Source organism: Amyelois transitella, chromosome 7, assembly GCF_032362555.1.
Source record: "Amyelois transitella isolate CPQ chromosome 7, ilAmyTran1.1, whole genome shotgun sequence".
Lineage (NCBI taxonomy): Eukaryota > Metazoa > Arthropoda > Insecta > Lepidoptera > Pyralidae > Amyelois > Amyelois transitella.
The window spans coordinates 4533131-4558336 of NC_083510.1; the positions used below are offsets into that span (position 1 = coordinate 4533131).

The 25206-nt window shown below is 34.2% G+C and overlaps 3 protein-coding genes across 6 annotated transcripts; 1 reads left to right on the forward strand and 2 right to left on the reverse strand.

The window, feature by feature from the left end:
- Positions 1–164: 164 nt before the first annotated feature.
- LOC106133555 (1-acyl-sn-glycerol-3-phosphate acyltransferase gamma) lies at positions 165–14297 on the reverse strand. Of its 3 annotated transcripts, none has more exons than XM_013333341.2 (8): positions 14192–14297; positions 13553–13769; positions 13052–13224; positions 12075–12236; positions 11607–11804; positions 4880–5017; positions 3670–3889; positions 165–2576 (listed from the first exon to the last, which is right to left on the reverse strand). In XM_013333341.2, the coding sequence occupies exons 2-8, from the start codon at positions 13731–13733 to the stop codon at positions 2500–2502; spliced, it is 1149 nt and encodes a 382-aa protein (XP_013188795.1). In that variant the 5' UTR covers positions 13734–13769; positions 14192–14297; the 3' UTR covers positions 165–2499. The 3 variants fall into 3 exon arrangements, with proteins under 3 accessions (XP_013188795.1, XP_013188804.1, XP_013188785.1); XM_013333350.2 differs by having other exon boundaries at positions 14165–14293; XM_013333331.2 differs by lacking the exon at positions 14192–14297 and adding an exon at positions 14016–14158.
- A 2711-nt stretch (positions 14298–17008) lies between these two features.
- On the forward strand, positions 17009–18678 carry LOC106132293 (tRNA N6-adenosine threonylcarbamoyltransferase, mitochondrial-like). Its single transcript, XM_013331660.2, has one exon. The coding sequence runs from the start codon at positions 17207–17209 to the stop codon at positions 18443–18445; it is 1239 nt and encodes a 412-aa protein (XP_013187114.2). The 5' UTR covers positions 17009–17206; the 3' UTR covers positions 18446–18678.
- Positions 18646–20128, reverse strand: LOC106132301 (protein stunted). 2 transcript variants are annotated; one of them, XM_013331677.2, is made up of 4 exons: positions 19961–20128; positions 19753–19883; positions 19562–19587; positions 18646–18761 (listed from the first exon to the last, which is right to left on the reverse strand). In XM_013331677.2, exons 1-3 carry the CDS (start codon positions 19987–19989, stop codon positions 19574–19576), a joined length of 174 nt encoding a protein of 57 aa, XP_013187131.1. In that variant the 5' UTR covers positions 19990–20128; the 3' UTR covers positions 18646–18761; positions 19562–19573. The 2 variants fall into 2 exon arrangements, with proteins under 2 accessions (XP_013187131.1, XP_013187124.2); XM_013331670.2 differs by lacking the exon at positions 19562–19587 and having other exon boundaries at positions 19961–20125.
- Positions 20129–25206: the final 5078 nt, after the last annotated feature.

The following is a 25206-nucleotide window of genomic DNA, read 5'->3' on the forward strand; positions in this document are numbered from 1 at the left end:
GTAAAATATATGTATGTGATTTTCTTTTACAATTTGTGCTGGATATTTAATACAAGACAAAAAATACTAAAACTGGATTTTATCTTTGGATGAAGGTTGAATTTTACTAAATATTGAAATTAAAAAATTTATACAACCTCGAAAAGTTGATAAAAAGACATTAATGTTGTTTTGAATTTAATTTCTCATTTTGTACATCATTAAAGTATTCAGAACGTTACAAAGGATCACCACCTGAGTACCCAAGTTACTAACATATAAAATGCTGAATAACAATTGTTGCTACAACATCTCTCTATAGCTATTTTCACCTTATATTTAAGCCTGACACAAATAATTACAGTTTCAGGTGAATATAGAGGAAGGAGATTTTGAACTCCAGTACCAAACCCAAAGTCGACACTACTACCAATAAAGTATGTAGTTGATATACATAGAATAGGTCAAAATATAGCATAGAATAGGTTAAAATCCGGATTCAGAAGTTCACAGTTTATAGAATTTGGGGCCTGTTAGCGTTTATAAATGTAAATCGAGGTGCGGTGTGAGGTTTATTTGCAACGAAAAACCAGATACCTAATAAAACTCCTTTCACAGCGTCTAGCACGCCCTGTTAATTGTTCTACGGCCAGCGTCACTATTAATTCAGATTGAAAGATGGTGAAGCTATCAAACCCGCGATCAATATAGGAAAATTTCGAATAATGGATACTTTATAAACCATTCTGTCTCTAGTTGTAGGTTTAAACAGTCTTTTCTGTTTTTAGTTGATATCTACGTTTTATTGATAGATACGTTGACATTTGCACAATTTATATGCCGGATATTGAACCTATTATACAGAACACAAAAAATTGTTCTGCAACTGTTGAAATATTATATATAGCCATTGTTTCTATTCACACACATGTAATGTTTGGTCTGCCTAAGTTTATTGCGTACCTATATGATCCCTACGTAAAAAGTCTGTCTAATGCAAGTGTTTACCTTGAAAACAATCTTGGTTTATTAATCGAGTCGTTATTTAAAATCTATGAGTACAAATGATAGCTTAACAATAAAACGTTAAATTTTGTATATAAAGTAATGAAATGATTATCAAAATTACGATAGGTGCGTTTTCGTGAAATATTTGGCACAACGCATTTATAATATCTGTATTTGTTTATGCTCTTGTAATAATGAAATATAAAACTATATTCTCAATCAAGGTAATTAAATTAAAATATAGTTATACAATAATAACAAAAATATTAAACAATATAAACGGGTCTAATTAAATTTCTAGATATTGACAACACTTGAATTTCTAAAGCCTCTACCATTTTATACCCAAGTTTCTAAAATTATATTAATACAAATATACTTTGTAAAATGTGAATGGATGGAAGAGCAATATAGTTACAGTCAAATGTTGTGTAGTCTGTCCATTTTTAGAGTCCTACTAGTCCTACTAGTCCTATCTACATAGTGTCCATTCAATATATTACGTTGTCAGACGACAAACACTTTTGATAATTTCCAAATGAACAAACACTAAAATTTAACTTTTTCTGGTGTTATGACCACTGTTATCCATGAAAAGTAGACAGAATCTGTACATTTTACAAACAAAGTATCTCATAATGGTAATACTTTCTCAATTTAAGTTATTCCAAATTAATAAACTTCTTCCACATTCATGCTTTACATAGATACACATTGTTAATACGTATTAAACAACTAAATTCAAAATGTTTAAAATGTAGTCTTTTCATAAAAATAAAATACGTTATTTCTTTTATAAAAAATCACCACATGAAATACTTTTACACAGAACTGCCCAAAGACAATATTTATAATGATTATTTCCAAATTAACAAACACAATTCTTATTTATACTTACATATTTGCGCTATTTTTACAACTTGTGCAGCTTCAGTCATTAAATAAAAACCTGTTTATTAAAATTAATATTTTGACATCAGTTACAACAAAAACTATTAAAATAAAATTTTACTCATATTTTCTCTTTGTGCATTATACAGCATTAAAAGAGCCATGTTTCGCTTTTTTTTTATTTACAAAACATAATAACTTTACAGCAATAAATGTAAGAAAATATTATTATTCTCAACGTCATAGAAAATAAATGCCTGTATGTAGGTGTAGTTGTAATTTTGTACAAAATATTAAGACAAAAACGTCAAAATATACATTCAGTATACTTATAAGTAAACTTTGTTGTATTACAGTGTAGGTATGTATATTCGAATATTTTTCATAGATTTCTTATAAAAATATTTTTTAAAACAACTGCCGCCAACAAGAAGTCTTAATTAAATACAATTTATTGCGACTTTTATCAAATCCCACTCCTATTTTTTTTATTTATGATTCTACGCGTTTGACTGAACACTACAAAACATGATCTTTGTTAGAAGATATAAACAATAATTATTAAAAAGAGAATGTGTATACAGACACTAGTATACATGCATAATATACACAGAATGTTTGTTACTTCTTTTCCGCTCCATATGAAGAACCTTGGCTGATTTTAGACATTCCAATTGATTTCTGAAGTAGAATGAAGACTGAAACAATTTTTTAAATTTATTACACAAACAAATGACTTTCATTGATTGATACCGATAGCACACTTGAATATAATAATGAATTACAAATATAGATTAGTTTAGTTTAGTGTCAAAAGAATAGATATAAAAAATCTTTAGAATAGAATACAGTTGGAATTATCCACTAATGCAAATGGAAAAGTAGCTCTTACACACGATATCTTCGGGGTCAAGTCTAATAAATGTGTGTATATTAGGTCGATTGAATCAGCAAGTGAAATAGTTTGTTGTTTAGAATATTAGTTCCAGGATAAAAGTTTACTGCAGATGGTGTGATAGTGATATGATATTGAAAGGAGACTAAATACAGGGAAAATGATGAATTGAGCTTTGCATGCCTTTATGAGAAGTCAGAATTTGTCCAAAAAGGCTCGTCTGGCGGTTCATAAAGATGTAAGTATTTGCAAAGGTTCCAATCCCAAGGTAAAAGTTGAGTGGCCAGAAGAAGCAGGAAAGCAAAAGGGAAAAGATATAGTCTCGGCCTATCCCTCCAAAATCTAAGACGCGTGATATTCTGTATGTGTTTATCTAAGTATGTATCTTCTTTCTGGCTTTAGTCATGGTTACACCCGCACCACGCCGGAGAGGAGCCCAGGGTAAGTCTTTGACAATGGATCGTGGATTGAGTGAGTTATATTTTTAAACGAAGCGACTTCCATCTGACCTCCGCAACCTTTGCAAGGGAAACTAATATTGTATGTATGTACCTGTATGTATTGGTTACAGATTTCCTCACGATGTTTTCCTTTCGCGTTAGAGCATCGATTAGTATTCAAACTTGAAAATAGTCATTGGTACATGGCCGAGGTTGGAACGAACCGGTGCCTTTAAGCGCAACACGCACTTTAACCTTACCTATTCGACCACCGTCGTTCTAATTTTTTTTTAAGTATGTGTAATTAATTTAAATAATGTCACAAACTATTTCTATAATTTTTTTATATATTATTATTTCTATTATTTTTTATCTATTATATATCTTTTCCCTATCATTTTTTTGCAAACGAGTGATTATAATGAAACCAAATATTAGTCCAAATATTATACTTACAGGCTGCAAAAACGGCGGCGGCGATTGAGAAGTATATCAATTTTCCGCTGAACAAAAGCCCCAGAAGGTAGTACAACATAGGAGTTAGTGTGACCACAGCCCAGCCCAGAGTATTGATAAGCGAATAAATACGAGGGCCTACGCTGAATGGCTCGACCCTCTCTACGCCGGATTGCAAGAAAAAGTCGCCGGTGTTTATGAAGGAATCTTGCATTTTATCCTGTAACGATGTTTTTAACATATTAATTATTCGTTTTTATGTGATGAAAGTCTCTACAATATACAGACTCAGTCACATTTTTTGGTAACTATAATATGCTATTAAGGTTGTCCATACTTATAACTTTGTCATACTTAAACTGATAGCATTTTAGTTCAGATCTAGAAATTACAATGGAAATCACAATTTCTTTTTTATCGTTATTAATATGTATATACAGTCACATGAATAGAGATGTGCAGTAGTATTATTAACAACGATTAAAGGTTTAAAGATAAATAAATAACAGATAGCATATGTAATATTAATATAACAAAATAAAATATGTGTCATACAAGATTAAAATGTTAGTCAGACTTACAGCTGTGGAAATTTACCAATCTTTTTTACTTTTGTTATTCTTAATCTTGTTTTCGATAATTTTAAACACAACCACCTGAAAACGCTTCGAGCAGTACAAATTTACTTTCAATCAAATGTTGATAATTAAGCAGCCTGCTATGATATAATATGTTACAAAATAACGAAATGGTGTCAACAAGAAGGTAGATCGCTGCTGAAGGTGTAAAATTTGGCAAATCTTTTAACAGCCCATAAAATATAACGTTCGTGCATATCTCAAGCAGTCAGAAATACTACGTGGCAAGAGAGATACCGACATTTTCAATTTGAATGTTTAAACCTGCTTTTGACTAAGCAAGACGAAATGCCAACTGCATTCCGTATCAATTAAATTTCTTTCATTAAATACCGCTTTTGATGACTAACAATTATTGTCGCTAACGACAGGCACTTTGACAGCATTCATATAGTTAAAAATAATTAGACTATATTCGCTAAAGTCGCATTTTTCCCGTATTAATTTGATGCAGACTACAATCTTGTTGTAAATGATTGGGTTTTTGAAATCGGATATAATATAGCACGAGGGCGCAAGGAAATGATAACATTACGTTATTCACGTGAGCGGATTTTTATTGCAATTTTTACCTTTGTAACAAAGAGGTCGTGCATCCATTTGGTAGCCTCGTTCTCGTCTTCCGGTATGCTCTCGACCGGTATCCGCTGAATGTACAAATGCGCGTGCACCGGCTTGCCGAATAATAAACTCGTCAGGGTGGGTGGAGTCTGCAAATAATAACAATGTGCAATTTTCTTCTTGGTATATTAATGAATGAGCTAGTCTATGGAAAAATATGAATATCAATACATATAATAAAACAGTAAAAAATTATGTATGTACATCCACACTAATAATAAAGAGGAAAGATTTGTATTTTTGTATGTTTGTGTGGAATAAACTCAAAAACTACTGGTCCGATTTTGATAAAATTTGGCACAGATATAGAATAGACCTTCAAAAGTGACATAGGCATAAATTTGTTTTGAAATAAATTAGTTTTCAGGTAGATTATTCAACATTCATAAAGTAATCCGGGAAAAAAAGCGCTACCGGAAATCTTTCCGTGCGTGCGCTGGATCCACCGTTGATTATACAGACATACAATGTATTACAAAAATAAAGGTTTATTGCAGATCTATAAAAAAGTCCGCGACACGATATATCTAACTTCTATAATTTAGTAACTACAAGGTATTTTGTGCGTAAAAAAATTATGTAAATTCAAAGGTGCGTTTTGAGAATTATTATTACATACCTATATTCTGTTGATCAACCTTTTCCGTACGTGTTTTACTTTTCACTGCCTACATATAGTATTTTATTTTTATTTATCAGTATTATAGGTAATTAGCTAATATGACTAGAAAAAGAAGAGTGCAACTATCTAGACATAGTTCCCAAGCGAATAAAACACAAAAATATTCCACCCGTGCGAAGCCGGGGCGGGCCGCTAGTTGAATATATTTAAAAAAAAATTATAACGATAAAGAAATAGTAACCGAGCAATAATTTAAAAAAAAAGTGTCTGTTTGTATGTACACGCTAATCTCCAGAACTACTAAATGGATTTGAATGAAACTTTTTTTGGCTAACATATAGGATATAATTTATTTTGGAATCTGGAACAGCTGATATCGAATTATAACAACTCATCTAAACTAAAGGAAATATCTAAATAACGTCTTAACAAAAGTTGTTCAACTTGATGAGCATTTTCTGTTAGCGTATAAAAATCAAAGATCTGGAACATCTGATGCAGAACCATTGTAAACCAGCTAGATCATCCGAATTATGGAAAAGACGTCTTAACAAAAGTTGTTCAACCTGATAAGCATTTTCTGTTAGCGTATAAAAATCGAAGATCTGGAACACCTGATGCAGAACCATTTTATGGAAAAGACGTCTTAACAAAAGTTGTTCAACCTGATAAGCATTTTCTGTTATTGTATAAAAATCGAAGATCTGGAACACCTGATGCAGAACCATTATAGTCCTGCTAAATCATCCGAATTATGGAAAAGACGTCTTAACAAAAGTTGTTTAACCTGATGGGCATTGTTTTAGGCGAAAAAAATGGATGATCTGGATCATAATAAACATAATATACATATGTACGGAAATATGAGTAAATTTAATAACTTAACCTTTGTATTTCCAATAACACGCAAACGGAGCTGCGAGCAACGAGTATCACACATATATTATCAATCACTAGTTAATAATAAATATCAAATTACAGCTACTAGAAAGCTGTAATTTGATATTTTCTCGTACTTATAGTCTCGGAGTAAACAGACAGACAGCAAAACTATAATTCTTTTTTACTACTGAACCCTAAAAATACAAATCTTTCCCCTTTATAGTAACAAAAAAGGTGTAAATGTTTATCCTTCAAGCTGTTATGGAATTACACATATAACGATTGTACATATACAGATTTAAATTATTGTAAGTTATCTTATTACAGTAAGTACATCCCTTTTAGTTTTCCTATTGCAAATAAACATCCTTCGTGATAGAAAAACAAGTTTAATTTGTGTCAATGCGAGGACGCAGGGCCGCATTCTGACATAAAATGGGACTAATTTTCATTTTATTATTAATACCTTTGCTGAACAATGAAAATGTATCTATGTATTGTCGAATTATCGGTAGCTATTCAAAAACCGAAATACTTTACGTACACAATCTACAAACTCAGTGAAGGGATACATCAGGCTAAATAAAAAATAAATATTTTAGCGATCTTACACATGAATAATAAGGGGACCTAACAGCATTAGTTCTTACAATCTCAATGCCTAAAATGGACGAAATCTTAAAAGGTGTGTTTGGACACAAAACTCTATTATGAAGAGTTTGCTAAGAGTTAAAGTACTGACATTTCATTTATTTTTAGTCCGGTGCTGGTGGCACGACCGCACGGCTAAATTATACAGTATACTTTCCGTTCATAGCACGCAATAGGTTCATGTGACTAAAGTGGCTACTATCGTAATAGCATAGCATGACGAGAGTTGAGGACTATAAAGTAGAAATGTATGTACATACCCGTTGTTAGTTTTGCTAATGCTATTATTGGAGTTAATGTCCTTCTGATTGCTCTCGCGTTATCTGAGTTAGATGACCTAGCCTACCCTGTTATGTACTTTAAATAGGTTTATTGGAAGACGATAATTGTACAAATTACACAAATCGAAACCACATAATAATATTTTAGTACATGTACGAGTTTGTTACATGAGTTATCATGTTAAAAAACAATTACGAGAACATTACTGAAGTAAAGTGTTGAGGACAATAGTCTGTTTTTAAGCATTTTTTATTTTCAACCACGTAATGATTTTCAATTATTAAGTTATTTAGACAATTTTATCCTAATCTTGCTCTCATAAAACGAATACTTCCGTCATTTACAGAAACCGCGGTTATTTCTGGACATTCTCTCGTAGTGCACCTTTAGAACGCTTAAGGAACATACACACCAAACTTTAAATCTCTAGAGGTAGGTTCAGCAGTGATTCGGCTTTGTGCGTTGATATTACAGTTTATCAGTACAGTAAGTCAGACTGCTCTTTTAAATACATATATAAATAAGAGTTGGTGTTATGAAGATTCATATCGCATATAATTTACGTCTAAAAGCTCAACTCTTAAGATTTCAAGCAGATTTTACAACGTGTACAATTGATTATCATTAGCAATAGATTTAAACTAGCTTAATTCTCTAAGAATAAATGTATATATTACACTATCTATACCAGACGTACGACTGATGTATTTTCCGGCATAAATGTTAACAAAATTACAGCAGAACCTGTAGAACGTGTTTCTTCTAACGACTCGTACTAAAATTTTTGTTTTGTTACACAAACTTAAAAGTCATAATGACTGTACATAAGTAAGTCTGTATAAAACGAGCGACCTTGAAAAAATATATATCATATTAAGTCTTACACAGATTGAATTAGCCTCGAAGTAAGTTCGAGACTTGTGTTAGGTACGAGATACTCACTCAACGATACTATATTTTATAATCAATACTTATATATATAGCAACACACTACCGCTGCGCCACGCCACAGAGGCCCTAAAACATAATGTTTTTATAGGATTGAAATAGCCATACTTACTAATGATATAATTGTAAAAGTGTATTTTTTGTGCCGTGTGGTTCCCGGCACTATTACAAAAAAGAATAGGACCACTCCATCTCTTTCCCATGGATGTCGTAAAAGGCGACTAAGGGATAGGCTTATAAACTTAGGATTCCTCTTTTAGGCGATGGGCTAGCAACCTGTCACTATTTGAATCTCGGTTCTATCATTAAGCCAAATAGCTGAACGTGGCCATTCAGTCTTTTCAAGACTGTTGGCTCTGTCTACCCCGCAAGGGATATAGACGTGATCATATGTATGTATGTATGTATGTATTTTTTGTCTACTGTTTGTTTGCTTATAAATATGAATATCTGAATTTATGGATTATGTATGCGGATTAGGTATGCGTAAATTACACTAGTTTACAGTATATCTGTTGCCAAAATAATTTTAGCTGTTGCTAACTTTATATGGTATGCATATTTCAAATATGTAAATATATTTTTTTTATCAGCTCTAGTTTTTGAGTTTCAGCTATGATGTAAAAACAGAAAAAAATACATGTATTTAATTAGAAATTATTTATTAAAAAATTAAATTAATCATTGGCTTCTACACAACTTCGTTTCAAAGCTTTTCTCTGATGTGAAGACTTAGGAAAATGGCGTATCAGAGACCAACAACAGTCAGACATCATATCTTCTCCATAGTGAGCTGAGGAAATTTTTGGCAAATGTATGAAAAGCAATTCCCTTTTTTATCTAGTGCTTTAACAAACTGTTTCATGATTCCCAGCTTAATGTGTAATGGTGGAAGTATAATTTTGTCACGAGCTACTAATTCTGGATTTTATTGTGCTTTCCAGGCATCATATTTGTTCTTAAAGGCCAAACTCTTCTCACCCAATGCTCTAGTTTAGCTCTACTGTCCCAAAGGCAAATAAAACAGGGAAACTTAGTGTAACCACTTTGTTGACCGAGAAGAATGTTCACCATTTTTAAATCAACACAAATTTGCCACTGATGGTCATTGTATTTTATTTTATCCAAGACTAACGAGATGTTACAATATTCTTCCTTTAACTTTGTACTGTGGCAATAGGTACTCCAGCACATTTATTTCCGTTATGTAATAGAATACACTTTAGACTACGTTTAGAGCTGTCAATGAATAAACGCCAATCGTCTGGTTTGTAATGTTTCAAGCCCATTTTCATCAACAAGTTTGTAATATCTGAACAAAAGGAAATATCTTTTTCGTCGGAAAAATAACACCGTAACTCTTTTTCTCTTTCACGATAAAAAGTTATTTTAGTTCCCGAGGTAAGTATTTTTTTTCTTTCAGTCTTGATGCCACTAATTCTGAAGCTTGTTTAGAAAGATTCAAGTCTCTTACAAGATCATCTAACTCATATTGAGAAAAGCATTTTGGCTCTTTTGATATATCTTCAAAATCAGGATCATTGTGTGATGTACTAGGTGTTCCATTGTCTTGTTCTAAGGGTTGAGATCCATATTCAGGTACTGAAACGTTAGGTGAATGCGGAACCGGACGCTGAACACAAGTAGTACTTGGGTACTGCCATTTAAACCGTTTACATTCACACTACAAAAGTAACAGTCTTCGTGATGATTTTGTGGTTCTCGCCAAATCGTTGGTGTTCCAAATTTAAAGGCACTTCTTTTACCACTTTTCCATAATCTTAAATATTCCACGCACGATTTAAACACACAATTGGGAGCCCAAGACTTGTCATTTTTATCCAAGAGCTTCCCAAAGCACTGAAAATAGGTATTTTCACCAACTCTGATATAACTTATCTACTGTCTTTAAACACATATTTTCCGCATATATAGCAAAAATGATTTGGATTATTTAAGCAACATCTTTTTGAACTACTCATCTTGCAAAAACTTTAGATATTATTTACAATACAATAAAAAACGTACTTTATCGGTAAACAAATAAGCACAAATGATAAAATTCATAAAAAAAGAAACTCGAGCTGCACGAAAAATTTTAAGGGTAGATTTGACATAAACGAGTCATAAGTGAACACTATCAACCATCTAAATCACGGCAACTGACAAAAAGTGGAATTTTGTAAACTAGTGTTATCATTGTTTACGATAGGATTACGCCATTTACAGCTTAGTTAATATTTATATGTTTACGTACCTATCACCATGAATTTACCTAAGTGTTATATTTTATTAATCATTCCTCTAAAGTTTATTCAGAGAAGCTTAGTTTATTTTGTGATCCATGTAAATTTATATCCTATTATTTTTATGATATCGCACCTCCGGTGCGACACTGTCACTTATGCAAAAATTGCAAAAATGAGTTACATATGTAATAACTCTCCTAATGCTTCCCTTAACTTGGTGCGATAACGTTACTTTTGTAGTACACATAGTAACCGCAGTATAAGCTATTCATCTTGTAAAAATCTTCAAATATGACAATGTTATGGGATGTTAAAGTTTTAAATGCTTCTCTTTTAAATTGTGTTTTTGCATAAGTGACAGTGTCGCACCGGGGGTGCGATATATGCTTGCCATGGGAAAACTAGTACATTTATCTGCAATCGATTCATTTGTTTAACACTTGTTATTAAGCGAGGGTATGTATTATATACATAATATAATACACTCGGTTCCTTGGCCGATAAATCATTGCCCCCTTCCTTATATGGACAAGAGTAAAGTCCGGTGTGCCTAGACGGGCTTATCACAAACGTGACGGGCGTGATATCATAGTAGCAAATTACACTAATTAGGTACCTACAATTTACGTGAACGATATTATCTTTTAGAATAAGATAGGATAATGTTATTGCCTAGCAATTATAGCTTTTGGTCGTTAGGTTTGAACTGGTTTGGTTTTTATTTTTTCTTTTTCAAACTGAAATCGTGAATTAAATTTAAAAACTTACAAGTTTAAAAAAATATCGATTGTTACGTAAAATTGTAAACTTAAACGAGACTCATACATGGTACTTCTTCTTTAGCATATATTCGCCCACTGCTGGACATGTGCCTCTCCAATATCTTTTCATTTAGCTTTATCAAGGGTTTTTCTGACCAAGGTTATCCCAGCATGGTTTTTTATGCCATCAGACCAGGTAAATGATGTGCCAGTTTTCTTCCTTTCAGCTCTTGGACGCCATTACATAGGTACGAAATTGTGTACGAAATTAGTTAAATGTTACCTTGCTTTCACCAAATGCCAGCTGGATATTATAAATAGCCGGTATTTTGCCTCTGAAGAACTGGAGACTAGTAGTGAAACCTCTGGTTCGAGGTGTCAAGTGATGCTTTAGAAGAGGCAGATTTTTTTCCCTCGCGAAGTTCAATGACGCCTCATGCTTCTTTTTCGTGTACCGTGTTCCTTCTGGAGTCAGCAGTAACTATGAAAAAAAAGAACGGTTTTTACAAAATCGTGTCTTGATCGACCAGTCAGTGCAGTCTTTTATCTACCTTCAGATAAAACAGCATATGAATTTGTGTATGAATACATATCAGTTAGATTAGACAAAACACGGACGTTTGTTCGCGCCGAAAAACTTGACCTTCGCATCTGCGTCACATAAATGTTGCGTAATTATAAAATAGTATATACAGATTAAGGATGTATCGTAGGAATGATTACGACCAAAAATAGAAGTTCATTGACTCACCCAAACCGGATCGGGATAATCACATAGTTCTGATATCTGTGACTTTATGATTTCCTTATCTTTCTCAAATGACCTTTCAAGGAACACAAACTCTGAAAACTTCCACATCCATCCAATGGGTGGGAGGTACTGTATAGATTTTTTCGCATATGCCTTGCAGTTCTGAAACCAAATTATGAACTCCAAAATCATCAATCAATTCTGATTAACTGTATAAGATTTTATAATAAATTACCAAAAAGTGTTCTTGACATGCCTGGTAGAATATTCAAAAAGTTTATTAAAGAAGAGCTTTGTAGGAAAGCTCGTCTTTAATATTACAGCACAGAGGATTATATTAATGATAAACATGTGTTGCCCGACCTTGATATCATAGCCTCTTAAATGCATGTGAATTTTTGACATGGTATTGACATAATTTGTACAGTATGTACATATCATATCATACTATTTGATATAATATTTGTACTGCAATCATTAATTTTAATCTTTTACACATTTTTTTTTAACGTAGACAATGATCAATCGTCCATGAATAAGATTTAAGAGATTTATAGGTATTTGTAAATAGATATAGATTGTTATGCCGCTTCTTCTACACAAGGGCTTTGGAAGTGGTAGTGGATATTATGATGTGACGTCAATGATGATTTTTTTACATAAATATTTCTATGCTTCGAAGTATGGTGCAGTGTTTCAAGCATTTATGTTATGAAAAAAGATTTGTTGATTTTATAAACTTTGAATTGAAACCATACTATCTAACTAACGGGTAAAAATATACAGCTTAATTCATGAGCATCGCTGACAAAGCCCCCCAGGACACTCGTAAGATATGAATGTATATAATGAATTAAAGAACAGTATTCACAATATTTGAAAAATATCTATTTTATTTGAAAATATTTTTTTTAATATGCTTTGGTTTTTAAGTATCACTCTTGCCAAATTTGTAATAATAATTTGAGATAACTTACACCTAAAACTCCAATGCCATCACAAAACTGCCATCCCATAAGCCAGTCTATTTCGTAGCTGTGATTCATGATAAGATAGCCATGTTCTTTGCCATAGAATTTTTCATATTCATCTTTCTTTATGTAAATGGACATTGTTGTTCCTGACCACCATTCTGACATAAACACTAATTCTGAAATAACATGTTGAATATAAGTCTGATCTAAATTATACATTTACACACAATATTTTCTATGCCTATTTTACAGATATTTGGCACAAAGACAGACAAAGAAAGCCTTATTCTAATATTTTTGTGGAAGGCTATGTGCAAAAGCAAGACCAAAGAGGGTCAAGACTTCTGTCAATTTACAGGATATTTAAAAGAAAAACATCCAAGACTCAAGCCAAACAAGAATAAGTTCATTTTCATCATGCCACATATTTAATATTACTTTATAGGATTTAATGAATTAGAACATAGCAGGTATCTTATAAAATAAATGAATGTATATACTTACGACTATAAAATGAGTATGAAAGATAGTAATTAATTTTCCTGTACAAAGACTTGTTGAAAGGCCTAAGACCAAAGTACAAAACTGCCTGCACAACATTTAGTATCAAACCAGACGTGAAGTATGATATCGCGAAACACAAATGAACAATCGTAGATTGTTTTAAAACTTTTAAGTCAACCATTTTCACATTTGTCACCGTCCTTTTGCAGTCATTAATCTGAAAATAAAGGTATAGTAAAGATAGTAATCACAATTCCAAAAAATCTAATTGTAAATTGACTTGAAATCTACTTTGCGATTCAGGGTTCATAATTTCGTAACAAAGAGAACAATTTAAGGTTAGAAACCAAATTTATTTGCGACGTTTTAAAAGAAAAAATAAATTAATATCATATTAAATTGATGCGTATGTCAAAAGATAGGAAGATTCTTCAAAAGCAACATTAATTATTTGATTATTTACCGGTGGGGCACAAAAGAATTAAAATGCTTGAAGGATATTATTCTTCACTTATCAATAATTTTCCCATTTAGTTACGAATATAAGATTAACTGATTAAGCATATTACTTTGTTAATGTAAGATACATTCAAATTTTAACTTATTTATTACCCAAGCCAAATCAGAAAGTGAAGTCACCCGTAATTTATATTTCTTGTTGGTTCTGTCTGGTCGCCCCGCCGTCTCGCCTCTTCTCGCTCTTGCACTTTTTTGTTCTTTGTCTGACTGTCAAGGCAAGTGTCAATGTTTTTGACAGTGATTTGAATCTGATATTATTTTCCGGATTCGGACTCTGATCGGAGAAAGGCGGCGAAAGAGGCGGAGGGTCTAAATTGCGCAAACAAACATATATACATAAAATCACGCCTCTTTCGGGTAGGCAGAGACCTACCTTTTTCCACTTGCCACGATCTCTGCATATTTCCTTCGCTTCATCCACATTCATAACTCTCCTCATACAAGCTCGGCGGTTTTGGGTACTTTTGACCTGACCCTTTACCAGGACGTCCTTAATTTGATCAAGATACGTTCGTCTAGGTCTTCCCACTCCGACCTTTCCCTCCACACTCTCCTTGTATATCTGCTTAGTCAACCTGTTTTCATTCATCCTCTCCACATGACCGAACCATCTCAACATACCCTTTTCTATTCTTGTAACAACATCTTTCACATCACAACATTCCCTTATCACGCTGTTCCTTATCCTGTCACTCAATTTCACACCCAACATACTCCTTTACGCTCTCATTTCCACTGCATTTATTCTGCTTTCGTGCTTCTTTTGCCATACCCAACTTTCACTCCCTTACATTATTGTCGGGACCAACACGCCCCTATGCACAGCCAGTCGAGCCTTTTTGGATAGTGTCTGACTGCTCATAAAGGCATGCAAAGCTCCATTCACCATGTTCCCCGCGTTCACTCTCCTTTCAATATCACTATCACACTTGCCATCTGATGTAAACTTTGATCCTAGATATACAAACTCTTTCACTTGCTCAACTTTTTCTCCTCCAATCAAAATATTACATGCTGTCATTTCTTTCTCCATTTCAAAAACCAGTGTTTTAGTTTTGCTTACGTTCACTTTCATTCCTTTCTCTTTTAAATCTTCATGCATACAGTTTACCATCTCCTGTAGCTCCTCCGCTGATGACGCCAGTATAACCTGATCGTCGGCATAGAGCAGACATTTGACGAGTAACTCATTCATCCTTTATCCACTTTCAGACTCTTTCAAATCTGTCAAACAACTATCCATAAATAGGTTGAACAGCCACGGTGACGCAACACATCCCTGCCTAACGCCTTTCTCAATCTTAAACCACTCAGTGTGCGCTCCGTTTATCCTGACACAAGCACTCGAATCCTCATATAAGGATTTCAGTGCTCGTATCAAGAGACTGCTCACCCCATGCATAGAAAGTGCTGACCACAATTCATTCCTCTCAACTCTGTCATAGGCCTTTTCCAAATCCACGAATGTGCAATAGACTTTTTGACTCTTGGCCAAAAACTTTTCGGCTATGCACCGCAAAGAAAAGACCTGATCAGTACATCCCATTCCCTTTCGAAATCCCGCTTGAGCATCCCATATTTTATCATCAGTTTCATTCCTGACTCTATTAATCAATACCTTAGCATACAATTTGCCGACGACGCTAAGCAGGCTTATACCACGATAATTTTTGCAGTCCAGTTGTGACCCTTTTCCTTTGTAAAGTGGCACGATAACAGCCTTACACCAATGTTTTGGTACTCGGCCGCTTCTCCAACACAAATTGAAAAGGCAGTACAACTGTCTAGCTACGACGCCTTTTCCTGCTTTTAGCATCTCGACCGACACTCTATTATACTCAGCAGCCTTACCCGCAAACAAATATTTCACAAATTTGAGCATAACTAAAACATCAGACGCTACATCGTCGGTGGCGCGGTTCCCCAGGCATCAGACTTAGCCTAGCGGAAAATTTTCTCGTCGGTGGCGGCAAGCCATAATAGGCTTGTATCAACTAACAATGAAACCAATGGATGAATGTTTCTACAATATCCGTATTAACAATCTATTTTAACTTTTTCGAAGAGCTTTTTTATTAAAAGTGTTAAAAGTACAAGTAGGAGTAACAGGGCGAGGGTCCCGTTTGAGTATAATTCGGGATGACCAAAAAGTTGGATTTCAGAATGTTTCTTCTATTTTTAATGTAATTTTTAATAGTGTTTTGTTGGTGTCTCGTTATGTCCGAGGAAAAGTAAAGACCGTATTTTTGCAATCTCTTTATTTTATTTATTCCTGTCGCTATTTAGGGGCATCTCTGGAACAAAGAGAGCTGTATTTTATGGGAACATAATCCCAATATTTACTGACACAAACTTTAGGTACAATGGGTTTGGCAAAAAGAAATACTTGATGGTTTAAGAGTTGCACACGCAACTATGATCCATAATAACATACATATGGTCACGTCTATATCCCTTGTGGGGTAGACAGAGCCAACAGTCTTGAAAAGATTTGGCTTAATGATAGATATTAAGATTCAAATAGTGAAAGGTTGCTAGCCCATCGCCCAAAAAAAGAATCCCGAGTTTGTAAGCCATCCATGGGAAAGAGATAGAGTGGTCCTATTCTTTTTTGTACTGGTGCTGGGAACCACATGGCTGAGATCCATAATAAGTCTGGAAAAAAAATATATATTCTATTTAACATTGTTGAGCGTGCTTATTACGAGTAAAATACTTTGAAACGGATAACAAGTATTTATTTCGGGCTGAGCTCTGATTGACAGTGCAAGTATGTGGAATGTCACGCGCGTTCGAGTATTTAATTTGAAGCGCATAATTAATATTTCGAGCAATACCCTGGTTTACGTACTTGTACATAAAAACCAGAGTGCAAAACTTGAACGCGTAAAATTTTGGTATATATGCAGCATCCAAAAAAAAAAAAAAAATTTCATATTTTTAGTCTGTGGTTTCATTTGCATGAAAACAAACTTTGCTCCCATAATTTGATTCACCAAAATTTCATTGTTTTCTAATTAGAATTCAAACTTATATACAATTTTAGATGCACCTAAGATAACAGTGAGGTTAAAGAAAACCCTGAGTCTCAAATTGAGACTCCCATGAGTTTTGGTTATTCAGAAAACTCAGAATATGTCGTATTGCCTAAAACAATGCGCAAAATTGCTAAGAAATTTACAGATTTTAAGTCCGAGAAGATATTTGAGTCAAGAAGTTCTTCGCAATGCATCTGTTTTAGGTATAGAGACTTCCTGTGATGATACGGGTTGCGCTGTAGTTGATATGACTGGTAAGATTTTAGGAGAGTCATTGCACTCTCAAAATGCTGTACATGTACGTTATGGTGGAGTTAATCCATTAATTGCAAATGAATTACATCGTAGAAATATTGAACAGGCTGTTGCTGAAGCCCTGGAAAATTCAAATTTAACAGTAGATGACATTGATGCTATTGCAGTAACAACAAGACCTGGTATGCTTATGAGTTTACAAGTAGGGGTCAAGTATGCTAAATATCTTGCTAGAAAGCACAATAAACCATTGATACCAATACATCACATGGAAGCTCATGCATTGGTAGTCAGGGTGTCACAGGATGTGCCATTCCCTTATTTGTCATTGTTAATTTCTGGAGGACATTGTCTTTTGGCTGTAGTGAAAGATGTTGATGAGTTTTATTTACTCGGGAAAAGTTTAGACAACGCCCCTGGAGAAGTTTTAGATAAAGGTGCCAGAAGAATGAAGTTGAAAAATATACCAACATATTCCCAAATGGCTGGAGGGAGAGCTATTGAATTAGCTGCAAAGCACTGTAAAGATCCTGACTTATTCAGATTCCCACTTCCTTTAGCGAAATATAGAGATTGTAATTTCAGCTTCAGTGGATTAAAAGATGCACTAGACCGCAATTTGATGAAAAAAGAATTGGAACATGGGGTCATGGGTGATGGCATTATTCCAGAAGTAAATGAGTTATGTGCAGCATATCAGCTAGCAGTAGCAGAGCACATTGCACATAGAACAGAGAGGGCAGTTATATTTTGTGAGAAAAATACTCTGCTAGGTGAATATAGGAATTTAGTAGTTTCTGGGGGTGTTGCCTGTAATGATTTTATTTATAAATCACTTCAGGTTGTTACTAAAAAGTTAGGATATGAAGTGTACAGACCTCCACCTAGATTATGTACAGATAATGGGGTGATGATAGCTTGGAATGGAATTGAGAAACTTAGAAAACCATGTGGAATTATTGCTGATATTCCAATCAGCTCTATTGAACCAGTGGCTCCACTAGGAAACAGTTTAATAAATGAAGTAAAACAGTCAAACTTACCTGTTAGAGTATCAAGATTGAGAAAAATGTGTTTATAATCAAAACATAACATGCATGTCTTACAGGGTAGACAGAACTAATGTCTTAATACCACTGAAGGGTGCTTTAATGATTAAGATTTAGATAGTGATTAGTTAATCAATTAGTAGGTGCCTACATTATGAAGAATTTATTGTGATTCTTTAGGATTCTGTACTCCAGGATTGAGGATGGGAAGTGATTATAAATTAGATAAAAATTATTTTTTTTCACAGTTTTTATTAAATTAAAGCTCTAAAATAAATTATTGATTCTTGAACTTCCACATTTCAATTGATACCCCTGATTATGCCTTAGCCGCTGCTTGTTGTAAATCTGAAATGATATAATTATTCCATAAATCCCTTGTATTATTACCAGAGATCAGATGTATACATATACATCAATCTCAAAATATATACACCTTGGTTATTGCACACTATTATAGGATCAAATCAATTCTTTCCTACATGATAATGATGTTGTGTTATCAAAATAGGTATCCTCTATATGGACCTTGATTGAGAGCACATGTTAGCTTTTCATAGTATTTTAAAAAAGAGCCTGTATGCTTTCCTGCATACAAGGCCAGAGATAGACAGTCTGGATCTTATCATAATATAAGATCCAGACTGTCTATCTCTGGTTAAACCTCTGTATGGTGAAGGATAAGATATAATAGCTATTCAAATTTGCTGAATAATAAAAGGATTATAATTGGTTTCTTACAAAATTATAACACATAAGACAGACAAACAGTTTTGTTATTTTTTCATAAAATATAGAAATGAGTCCGTGACTAATGGCATACCCAATAAAAATTTACCCCATGTATAAATTTGAATGAACAATTCACAAACTAGAACTCTAATAATAGTCATTTTGTCTAAAACTACAAGTTAGATGCAATAAACATGGTTGGTTAGTTCAGAATTCAACATTTCATATTATTAATTTTTAACACTTCCTGGGTTTTAGCAAGTTTTAAAGCAGCCATTCTAGTAATCTAAGGTAAGGCAGTAACTGTTAACATTATGTTCTTCAATAAATTGAAAGTAATAAAAACATCAGTTGTCATAATGGTTAAAAAAGCGCATTCACACACATAGACTGCATAATAATGCAATCTAACTTACAGATTATTCCCATTACTGCTTTTCATCTGAAACATTGTAAATAGTGACAGTGGAAAAAAAAATTTGGTTTTGTACTTGATGAATGAGAATATAAAATTGTGGAGGACTTATTTAGCGATAAAAAGTAAAAGTATCTTGATAATATAGTTGTTACTGTACCTATTAAAAAAAAATGTAATTTGTAAACTTACGAGCTGGCTTGCCATTGACCCAAGGAGTTATACGGATGAAAGATTCATCACGGCGCAGTGCCTCATTCCGCAGTTCTTGTTTTAAAGATTTACGCAAAACCTTAGCAGCAATATTTGAGTAGTTTATGTAACTGGAAGGTTAAAATATAGGTTAGCTTTTGAACTTGGATTCCTGTATTGTTGCAAAATTCATAACAATAACACTTACGTAAGGCCAAATTGCCTCCAGGCGCTCATTTTGAATAAATGTTAAAAATCAAAGTAGTATTTAGAAATCTAGGTAAGTACCTAGCGCCCTATCGGAAAATTGAAATTAGAATTTGTATGAATGACGTAACTTTTGTTGCGTGATTGGATCACTGTTGCCAACTATCTCAAATGAAGAGGAGCTCAATCGATCATAAAAAAGCGCCAGATTGACAAAAACAAGCGGATAGGACAGTTACTAGCTAAAAAAGGTTTGTTTTTTTTTTCCCAAAAATTAACCTGTAGTTGCCTTGAAATCTTTTCATTTTATGAATTAATATTATGCCGTGTGGTTATCGGCTCCACAATAGGTTCATTTTATCCCTTTCCCACGGATGTCGTAAAACGCGAATAGGCGTTTTTCTAGTGCAAGTATTCATGCGAAGAAAAAATATTATAGTACTCGTATGTGCTTACGTTCCCTGATAGTAAAAGCCATCAAGGGAAAGGCTAATAAACTTGGGATTCTATTTATTTATTTATGTAAGTACCTACACAAAAACATACAAGAGCATTAATATAGAATTATAGAAAACAAAGGTGCTACTTATTTCAATAGAAATCTCTTCTATTAGACGTGAGAAGAGAGAAGAATATGGAGCAGTTTGGCGTGTGCATAAATATGAATTTTATTTCGAGAGATAATAGTTCTGAACTCTTCTTTTAAATGAGGAAAGAATTTGGGAATCGTGAATATCATGCGGTAAATAATAAATAATTAATTCTACAGACTAACAGTATGAGCAGAAAAGTAATAGGAATAAAAAGAAGTCCCGAGAGTAGAAATAGTAAGTATGGTAGGTAAATGCGACCAGCAAGCACGGATCAGCATTTACAGTCCAGTATTGAAAGAATAAGACCCTGGATTGAAACGGTAAGAAATGTTGAGAGTGAAAAGTGTAATAGATCTTACGACTAACCTTCTTAACATGGAGGTAAAACCATACAATTCATCTCTCGTTTAAAATCCAACGAAAGTTAATAAATTTTTAGGAAGTTTATATATTTGCGATTCTTGTTATTTTCCGGTGACATATTATACAAAATATTGCTTGTTGTAAAAGTTAACAATGGGTTAAAAAACGTGTCATATTAAGCACCGAAAGCGTTATGTTGGCAACACTGGATTGGATTGATTTAATTTTGGGTTAGTTTAGGGGATGAGCAATGAAACAACGAATTTTATAAGATCCACACACCACACTAGGGATGTGACATTGCTGATAAAAAATCGATTTTTTTATAATCGATTTATTTTTTAAGTATGAAAAATCGATTAACAAATAATCGATTTTTCTTAAGAAAATAATCGATTTTATTATATTGATAGATTTTTTCCTAATTTTTCAATTTATGTCAAAATAAACGCCATATACATTATATCAATAGATTTATTCATTAAAAATAAACAACAGAAACAGCAAGTTCTTATATAATCAACACAAATTAAAGTTTTTAACAATCAAGTGTGAATCAAAATGAAGTTTCAGCAACGAATAATGAATAAAATATCAACCGAATGTCGGTAAAATACTATTCATCGACTAATTCCATCTAGAGAATGTTTGATTAAATTAATCATCTAAACTGTAACTCAATTCTATCATTAAGCAAAATAGCTGGACGTTGCCATTCAGTCCTTTCAAGACTGTTGGCTCTGTCTACCCCGCAAGGGATATAGACGTGAACATATGTATGTATGTATCTAAACTGTTTTAAGAGCAAAGAAAGAATGCACAGATGGCGTTAATGTAATATTATGGAGCTATGATAGTATTCTTTGGCAGTTCGCGTTCCGGGCTCCAAGCCAGAAGACAAAAACGTAATGTCGGAGTGCATTTATTGTATGATTATAAAAATCGATTTTTAATCGATTATTAATTTAAAAAAAATCACGTATAAAAATCAATTTTTGCTTTAAAAAAATCGATTTTTAATCGATTTTTTCCATAATCGATTTTTTTTTCACATTCCTACACCACACATCCTCCACACCCACACTCACACGAGAACCGTGTGAGGTGAGGAGGCGAGAAAACCACGAGAGTGTGGAGCGCACATAATGGCTTTTTCTACACTTGAAAATTTTGAAATCCAGTTGATCCTAGTCTGGCGGAACATCTTCCCTTTGGTGACGGTTGAGCCCGAAATATCGTAGATGGTATATGGTATATTTTTGGTTTAAATTATTATGGTTTGCTTTGTCGTGCCGTGTGGTTCCCGGCACCAATAGAAAAAAGAATAGGACCACTCCATCTCTTTCCCATGGATGTCGTAAAAGGCGACGGGCTAGCAACTTGTCTTTTTATATGAATCGCATTTCTATCAGGCCAAACAGCTGAACGTGGCATATCAGTATTTTGAAGACTGTTGGTTCTGTCTACCCCGCAAGGGATATCGACGTGATTATGTGTGTCTGTGTGGTTTGCTTAGGTATAACTTTCTTTCATGCTTTGCTTTGCAGGCTTAGGACTGTCTGTTATTTAATACTTCTTTCGTATTGATGTTACGAGGGTCAAACTAAAAGTTTTTAGAAAATCAAAAACTTAGCATTCTACTATATTAGTTTTATCATATCTTTTCAAAATAGTCCCTTTACGTCAATACATCGGATGCAGATCCGATGGAACCATTTGGAGAAGCACCTTGCCCACTCTTCCTTAGGTGTCTCTTCGACGGCCCTTTCAGACGCAGCGACTGCTTCCTCAGCGTTCACAAAACGTTAACTGCGAAGTTTTTCTTTTATATTCGGGAATAAATAGAAATCACAAGGTGCAAAGTCGGGGCTGTATGGCAGGTGACCCAGTAATTCCACATTTGATGTCTCTAAAAAGTTAATGGTTCGCCTGGCGGTGTGCGCCGAGGTGTTGTCGTGATGAAGGAGGATTCTGCTGCGAGGTCGTTTCTCCCGAACTTTTTCAAAGACAAGTGGCAAACAAATATTGGTGTACCACTCTGCATTAACTGTTTTTTGATTCTCTAAAACAATTGTTGCGTAATGGCCTGTGTTTCATATAGGACTTTATGAAATAAAACACATTCGAGCTTCGGTCGCATGATGACGCCATGACAAACTGATTTATTGTATGTCCATTACAAACTGTTATTCTTGACAATGACATTGACACCATATTTTTTCCCACACTTCGACCTCTCTTCACTTTTGTGGGCAACTCCTCGAACGGAAACACCCACTGGGCCGACTGCCTTTTAGTTTCTGGATCATAACAATAAATCCAGCTTTCGTCACCCGTAAGTTTGTCGAATAATAATAATAATAATAACATCAACTTCTCCAAAGGGCCTCTACGTGTTGGATTTATATCCCCACGCAAGCCTCTCAAAAATCCGGGGTGTATAGACCCGTGAAATCCAAGCGGAGAAACATAATAATAATAATAATAACATTTATTTCTCACCATAATCCGATACAAATGTGACAATAGTCTTAAGAGCTAATACACACTGTAAGGACCATGGTGGGCTGGCACCTGAACTAAGAAAACCTGTGTCTCAGGTTACCAACCCTCCACCCCAATAATTGGTCTTTTAAGATTAGATTATAAGTGAACATTTAAAAATACAAAAGGTTTAGATAGGTAAATAAATCTATGGAATAGGGAAATTATTGGAAAGTTTGCACTAAGTATGAAATACATGTACGGATGGATGTAAAATTGCACCAAATCAGTAGGTCAGTTATTAAGTATGTAAGTGTGTGACTGTATTTTTCGCGTGTGGGTACGTTTATAACACGAACATGCGAAGGTCAGTGGGTAGAATTTTGCTGAAATTTAGTACACGGATACGTGGTAAAAAGTAGAAAAAGTAGAAATGAAGTCAAATCTAATAGAAAGAATGAAGATGGCCTGGCACGTGGGTCAGTTAAATTACAGGTTTAAGAAGTTGTTCAGTTGAGTCATAGGTAAGGGTTTTTAAAGATTGGTTTAAAGCTGTCTTTAGTGATGTCCTACACATAGGGAATATTCTCAGATTGTCATTAAAATATCTGTAAAGAAAAGGTCCGGAGTAGTAAGTTTGGGAACGGGTAAGTTGAAGGTTATATGATGGTACCCGCGGCCGTGGTTGTCTCCTGTTTTGAGAGACTAGCGAAGACGGGTCAATTGTTTTATGATGTCGAAGAACAGAGTTGAATATAAATAGTTGCCGGACAGAGAGTAAACCAGATTCTTTATAAAGTTTGTCCGTAGGATATAACCTAGGTTTTTTTAACATGACCTTGATGACGGCTCTCTGGGCCCTTTCAAGGTCAAGTAGATGAGTGGACCCAGCCCCACCCCAAACTGGAATGCAATACGTCAAAAGTGATTGGCATAGCGCGTAGTATATTCTTATCATAAGTTTCAAGTCTGCAGACTCCCGAAGATTTTTAAAAAGGTATATTAATTTGCGAACTCTTTTGCTAAGAAACGTAATGTGTGGTGCCCAGTTGAGATTTTGGTCGATAATAATCCCTAAATATTTATGCGTATCCGTCTGAGCTAGAAGGGGACAGTTACAAATGTTACTTATGGTGTCGACTTCATTACAGCTTCCTGAATGGATTTTAAGGCGGAAATTGTCAGGAGGTTTAGTGGCACCGCAGGTTCTGAAACAAAGGTACTTGGTTTTAGGTACATTGATGGTGAGGAGGTTATTGTCAAGCCATGTCATAACCTTTTGGAGTCCATGCTCAGCGTTTATCTGCACCTGGGACCACGTACTTCCCTTGAAGATAAGGGCAGTATCGTCAGCGAAAGCCAGAATACTACCGTCGATCCTCAATTTGCATAAAGAGTTAACATATATGAGAAATAGGGAAGGTCCAAGTGTACTGCCTTGCGGGATACCATGGGTGATCGGTAAACTAGAGCTCAATGTGTTGGAAATTTTTACAGCTTGGGACCGGTTATTTAAATAGTCATTAAACCAATCAAGAGCAGAGCCCCTGACACCCAATTCCTGTAATTTAATTAAGAGTAGCGGAATGGACACGGTGTCGAAGGCTTTTTTCAAATCAAGAAAAATAGCTAGACATCTGTCGCCTTGGTCTAGAGATTTAATAACAATTTCAGACAGGGCAACCACCGCATCTTCAGTATTTCTACCATGTCGGAAACCATATTGATTGTCCGCTAGCAGTCCCTTGTTCTCTAGGAAATTGGTTAACCGAATATTGACAACCTTCTCTAAGATTTTGCTTATGGT